This window comes from Notothenia coriiceps, unplaced genomic scaffold (genome assembly GCF_000735185.1).
Source record: "Notothenia coriiceps isolate Sejong01 unplaced genomic scaffold, NC01 NC01_scaffold00019491, whole genome shotgun sequence".
In the NCBI taxonomy this organism is placed as follows: domain Eukaryota; kingdom Metazoa; phylum Chordata; class Actinopteri; order Perciformes; family Nototheniidae; genus Notothenia; species Notothenia coriiceps.
Genome location: NW_011352192.1, coordinates 215 through 6,104, shown reverse-complemented (window position 1 = coordinate 6,104; position 5,890 = coordinate 215). Strand labels below are relative to the sequence as shown.

At 38.0% G+C, this 5,890-nt stretch overlaps 2 protein-coding genes across 2 annotated transcripts; both read right to left on the bottom strand.

Moving 5' to 3' along the window:
* Positions 1 to 321: 321 nt before the first annotated feature.
* On the bottom strand, positions 322 to 1,811 carry tmem97 (transmembrane protein 97). Its single transcript, XM_010778824.1, has 3 exons — positions 1,555 to 1,811; positions 1,304 to 1,448; positions 322 to 743 (listed from the first exon to the last, which is right to left on the bottom strand). The coding sequence occupies exons 1-3, from the start codon at positions 1,666 to 1,668 to the stop codon at positions 469 to 471; spliced, it is 534 nt and encodes a 177-aa protein (XP_010777126.1). The 5' UTR covers positions 1,669 to 1,811; the 3' UTR covers positions 322 to 468.
* Positions 1,812 to 2,230: 419 nt separating this feature from the next.
* On the bottom strand, positions 2,231 to 5,649 carry LOC104952068 (tyrosine kinase receptor Cad96Ca). Its single transcript, XM_010778823.1, has 6 exons — positions 5,470 to 5,649; positions 5,245 to 5,388; positions 3,731 to 3,842; positions 3,338 to 3,437; positions 2,844 to 2,943; positions 2,231 to 2,621 (listed from the first exon to the last, which is right to left on the bottom strand). The coding sequence occupies exons 1-6, from the start codon at positions 5,647 to 5,649 to the stop codon at positions 2,511 to 2,513; spliced, it is 747 nt and encodes a 248-aa protein (XP_010777125.1). The 3' UTR covers positions 2,231 to 2,510.
* Between the last annotated feature and the right edge of the window lie 241 nt (positions 5,650 to 5,890).

The window sequence follows — 5,890 nt, the reverse complement described above, 5'->3', positions numbered from 1 at the left end:
CATCCTAGAGGGCATAACACTATTAAACACCTGAGCTAGCACCATTTTTTTTCTGAATATTTTATTTAAGTCTTATAAAAATGTGTATCTTGTAAATGCACTGTAGCACTGTTGAGGAACCTGTGACCTAAGTTTTTCATTTATTGCAACTACAACGTAGACAATACATATTTGAATCTTGAATCTCTTACATGTTGTAGAGGGCAGTATTAATGCAGACATGGATCTGCCAATCCACAATGTAAGTTCAAATGGAAAGCAGAGGTGTTTCTTAAAAGTCTATATTGGTGGACAATACAATGCGTGTGCAGCAATAACACACTGCTTGTTTTTTCACTCAAGTCTTTAAATGACATTTATTTAAAAGAACACCAAAACACAGAAAACCGCAGGACTTTACACATTTCTCATGGCAGAGTTTAACTTGTAAAATCAGAGTGAATTAGACAGCTGTAGTGTGATTCTTTCTTAGTTCCTCTTCTTGGATTTGGCCGGTGTGTCTGCAGGCTTGAGGGTGGAGTTGTAAGTGGAGGACAGCAGCATGGTGAGGAGCAGCAGCACAGGAACCAGCAGGTAGGGAACGTATATGGAGAACAGCAGCCAGCGCTCTTGTGGGGTCTGGGGACCGGGGTGGGGCTTCATCGGGAACTGATAGAAGAGGATGTGAGTGAGGATGGGGACCAGAGTGGTGGCTACATGTGTGGCGTACACGATGGCAGGAGTCCTGATCCACTTACAGCCACCTGAAAGACAAGAAACACACAGAGATATAAGAAGAGTCTTCATGCTGCACAATACAAGAAGCTTCATTCATAACTACAGGTACGTTTTTGGATCTTTTTGGACTTTTTGAAATATCATTTTAGATGCTGTGGAAGCAAAATACCATTTGTCTCAATTTATTTGGGGACGCGACGAAAAAAACAACCCTATTTAAAATAATTGACATGAACTTCAAATAGACACCGCGCAGGGATTTATGGATGACGAAAAATAACAAAAGTATAATTAATTTAATCAAAAATACGTAAATAAATAAATACATACAGGAATAAACAAAAAATAAATGCTGAAATAAATATATGAATAAATACATAAATTCTAATTAATAAAAAATAAACAGGAATAAACTAAATTAATAAATAAATATAGAATTAAATGAACAAAAACGTAAATAAATAAATACAAACAAGAATAAACAAAAAAATAATATATACATGTTGAGATCAATACAGGAATACATTAATAAAACAGTAAATACATATTTATTTCTGTAACCAGATTTAGCATGCCATTTACTGACCTTTAAGGAATGCATAAGCTGCAACGGGAAAGAAAGGCGTTTGAAACAAAGCCTCGCAGACAATAAAAGATTTGAACCACTGTGGAGGGTCCAGCACCATGGGGTCTTTGAACTCCTCTGCATACCACCTGATAAGATCCTTGAGCTGGGGGAGAGAAAGAGTAATGTTGTCATATACCCACCAAGTTTCAGTCACTTTAAGTATCTCGTGTTGAAATGTGGATTATATTTCCTGCTGTCCTGTCACTTACCGGCTGAGGGTACACATGTCCCGGTAGCAGGGCTTGTAAGTCAATAAACAATGTTATAGGAATATGAGAGGCGAAATAAAAGAAGAACAGGATTTCAAACACGCGGATAGACATTTCGAAATCTTATTCAGCGCAAATGACAGATAAGAAACCGGGACCAAGTTCGCAGCAGCAGAGTGTCATAGAAACGCGTGTTCCCAGGAGGAATCCCATTGGTTTCCACAGGAGAAGGGGGCGGGCCTTAACGCACACGGCCGCTTCAGGCAGTCCTTATAGTGTCGGAAATGCTCATAGAATGCTATGGAAACATCAGAGAACGTTTTTTTTAAGGTTTATTTAGCAAGTTCTTATTATTTCTGTTCAGTATTATCTGTTAATTTAATTGTTGGTATGGTCATATGTTTATATAATAGAATACTACAATGCCTAATAAAATAACAGCAATAATGTGCAACTTATATGTTATTGATTCATTAAAGTTTGAGGGAAATAATAATGAATGATTAACGGTGTGATTAAAAATCAATCGTAAATCTAAAAGCTGGAATTTAAATACAAAAGTAAGCAATACACATCTATTATTGATAAATAAGAAAGTGTATTTCTGAAAGTAAACATGAACAGAGCTCAAGGCAAAAAAGAGCATTTAACATCACAGAAAATCAACATTATAGATGAGTTATCAACAGGATGGATACAAAAATAAATATAAACACATTTATAATGGAAAAATACAACATAAAACATAGTTTACAGTTCTTAACAAGAATATATAATAAGTACATAATTTTGACCATGCTCTCTGTTGATTTGTTGATGTGTGATCATTTTACAGTTGCTATATTTTAGAAAGCGCTTGAAAGGCTTAGTAGATCAATGCAGCCTTAAAAAGGAAACAAACCCATTTAGATTTGTTTTAAATACATTCAATTGTTCAGAAAACATCTTTCTGATACTTAGACGGTATTTGCATCTTCCAAGGTGACGCTGGCTGCCCGTAGACATCGAGCTTCATGATATTCAGCCTCCTCTTTCAGCAAAAGTGGACTTTCAACATCCACATAATCCTGCAATATAAAAAAACAATATTTTAAGTATGTAAAGTCATTTGCATGTAGTCTGCATTTAATCAAGGTTGAGTATTTTTTTAAAGAATGAAAGATACATGATTTGTTCATTTTTACAAATAACAACAATGTAAGGATACAAAAGATAGATAATGAATGGCCTTTCCAAGATCAATCACTATTGTAAATCATTAAAAAAGTGGTGAACCAGCTGCTCTTTACCGCATCGCTTTCCATGATGTTCTCCAGCATGCGGACGATGTCTGTGAACGAGGGTCTCAGAGTGTAGGGCTCCAGCCAACAGTCTTTCATGATATGAAGTCTGTGGAATTAGATTAAATTAAACAACAAGTATCGTCATGCAATAAATTACTGAAGTATCATACTATTTAAAGACAATTTTATAGTGCAAACTTGGATCATGACTCAATGAGAATCAGATACCAGATTCACATATAGCAATAGTTTTGGTAAATACATTTGATTTATTGTATTAACTGTTTTGTCATGAGCTCTGCCTCTGATAACACAGAGGCTTTTCCCACACTGTGGCTGTAGTTAAGACATCTTATTTCTTGAGCTGCATATTATTGCTTTGGATTGATGGTACTCAAAGATGCAACTTTGAGACTATTCACTAACTGCCAAAAACTGCTTATTTAATGTAGCTTTTGAAAAGACCAAACCTGTTTTTGTAATTGTGAGTTTTTTCTTACATCTCTGGTCTGCAGCCTTCAGGGTTTGTGTTCTTATGACCAATACAGATGTGATACATGACCGCTTCTGATGTCTCCAGGTTTGGGTATGGCAGTGTACCTGAAAATGTGATAACATAATGAGATGTATTCTAAAGGAAAACAAACCTACCTGTATAGCAATTGAACAAGTTCAAGGTCTTTAGTTAACTGCTGTCTCTGAAAATGTTTCCCACAATAACATGGTTTTAGGGTAGTACGAAATGTGATTCTTCCCTTAAGAATATATTAACACAAATACAACTAAACAAGGCAGTCAAACAGGAGGTGAATCACTTTGGACTTTGGTCTAACCTTCTATATAAATCATTCTTTGCCACATCATTTGTGCTATTACACTAATAACCACCTCACCAAATGTCTGCATCTCCCACAGCACGATGCCGAAGGCCCACACGTCTCCTTTGAAGCTGTAATAGTTGTTCTTGAAGTACTCAGGTGGGTACCATCGCAGCGGCACACGCTGCTGTCAAGTTACAGACAATGGAAAATGTGATGAAATGTGACCTGTAAAAAGGGTGTGACCAGCACCTCATCTCACACCATAGACCAGCAGAAATAAAGATGACATTTAATAACTATTTGAGACATCAGTATACAGTGTCACTGCGAACTTTAATATATTGATATCATTTTAGTAGACTTAACCCTAATGTGGTGTTCGGGTCTCCCGTGACCCGTTTCAAGTTAAAATTATATAATAACTACGCATCATGATATCGAGCTATATAAACACAAAAAAACTGATTTTGAACATTTTAGCCAAGTCTGAAGGTCTCCAAAAAAAAAAGTGTATATTTTGGTGTTCGGGTCTGGGGAGACCCAGCAGCATTGTTGTTTGTGGGTGACTCGGGGTCAAATTTGGCCCAATCAAGATTAATCTTTGACTTTAGACACCCCACCCCCACCCCCTTCATACAGTGTAACAATAATTGAAAACTTTTTTTGGGGAGATTGTATTCTAATATTAGTCTATTATAGTCAGATAACGTAATGATCACTGTCTTCACTATAGTGAATATAATGAGTGGATTGAATCACATGTTTTACTTAAATATGTGGTGTAAGGTTTTTTGGGGCCATAACATTAAATTTCAACAGAATTGTACGGTTATGAACGCATAATAAGTTAGTTATGATGTAGTTAAAACAATATCGGGTGATAGTCATTATTATTGAGTGTTTTGGACTGAGATAAATCATGGGTCAAAATGTACCTGCGAACACCATGAACGGTAAAAGCTTTCGAACACAACACAAGGGAGCTCATGTGGAAATTATGAATACCCGCTGTGTTGACTGAATGACACGTTACGGCTCTAAATCAAGACCACATCTCTCCGAAACTGTTGTTTCCTGTTGCAGAGGATGCTGCTACCCCCCCTTAACACAAACACACACAGACAAACATACACTTAGGGACAGTTAATATGGTTTCATGGAGGTAAAACTGAGACTAAGATATCAGTTTGAAAAATGTGTGTGTTACATGTTAGTCTCATGTGGCTGCAAGCTAACCTTGCACTGTCTGTTTGTAGCATAAGGGCTGCTAAGAGTATATTTTCTCTCTTTTGACAACCACTTGTCATAATTTTCACACAAGCATGCAAGCATTTCACCAAAAGGTGACATGTGTAACAAATGTATATGGCAATGATACAAGATGTGACCACACGTTGTTTCAAATGTGTCAATTTGGTATAAAATGTGACAAAAAGGGTCTGATGTAAGGTTTGACTAAAATTGGCATTTTGTGTGTGTGTGTGTGTGTGTGTGTGTGTGTGTGTGTGTGTGTGTGTGTGTGTGTGTGTGTGTGTGTGTGTGTGTGTGTGTGTGTGTGTGTGTGTGTGTGTGTGTGAGAGTGTTACCCTTGGGTTCCTCCAGCGGCTGCTGCTGCTGCGGCGGCTTGTCATGCGCGTTAAATCTCGGGCCAGTCCGAACTCCGCTACCTTTACCTCCCAGGGAAACTTATTGACCATGATGTTCCTCAGAGCCAGGTCACAGTGCACAATCTGCAGAAAAGATCCCACACAGACTGCTTAGCATGGATAGATGGAACCTGACGACTTCATAAGAGCCGGTTATGTTGCTACCATTTTGGAGCGCAGGTGCTGCAGGGCCAGAGCGATGTGGTAGGAAGCGATGGTGAGGAGGCTCTGCAGCTCAGGGTCTTCACTTAAATGAGCTCTGTTGGTCTGCAGGAAGGTCCTCAGAGTGCCATATGTCACATACTCCATGATCAGAATGTAAGGTTCTGCACAAATCAAAAACATGGAGAGAGGAAGGGGACTTACAGGGAGGAACATCTTCCTAATTCATCAACCAGGAGCACTGTAGAAGAGGACAGAGGGATAGGCCTACAGTGTGAAGATAAATGTGTCATGGGTTTGGGTTTGTTGCTATTTTCCACCTTCATTTTGAAATGTTTTCCTCCTTGTGTCTTGTCTGGTCTTACTTCCTGTGTTTGCCTTCCTGTCTTTAGTTTCCCTCCTGTGCCTGATTGTGTTATGGTGT

Coding starts and splice junctions, on each gene's coding strand:
- tmem97 (XM_010778824.1), bottom strand. CDS start 1,668: ATGTCTATCCGCGTGTTTGAAATCCTGTTCTTCTTTTATTTCGCCTCT. Junction 1,449..1,554: donor GACATGTGTACCCTCAGCCG/GTAAGTGACAGG, acceptor TCTCTCCCCCAG/CTCAAGGATCTTATCAGGTG. Junction 744..1,303: donor AGCTTATGCATTCCTTAAAG/GTCAGTAAATGG, acceptor CTTGTCTTTCAG/GTGGCTGTAAGTGGATCAGG.
- LOC104952068 (XM_010778823.1), bottom strand. CDS start 5,649: ATGTTTTTGATTTGTGCAGAACCTTACATTCTGATCATGGAGTATGTG. Junction 5,389..5,469: donor AGCACCTGCGCTCCAAAATG/GTAGCAACATAA, acceptor TCTTTTCTGCAG/ATTGTGCACTGTGACCTGGC. Junction 2,622..2,843: donor ACATCATGGAAAGCGATGCG/GTAAAGAGCAGC, acceptor TTTATATTGCAG/GATTATGTGGATGTTGAAAG.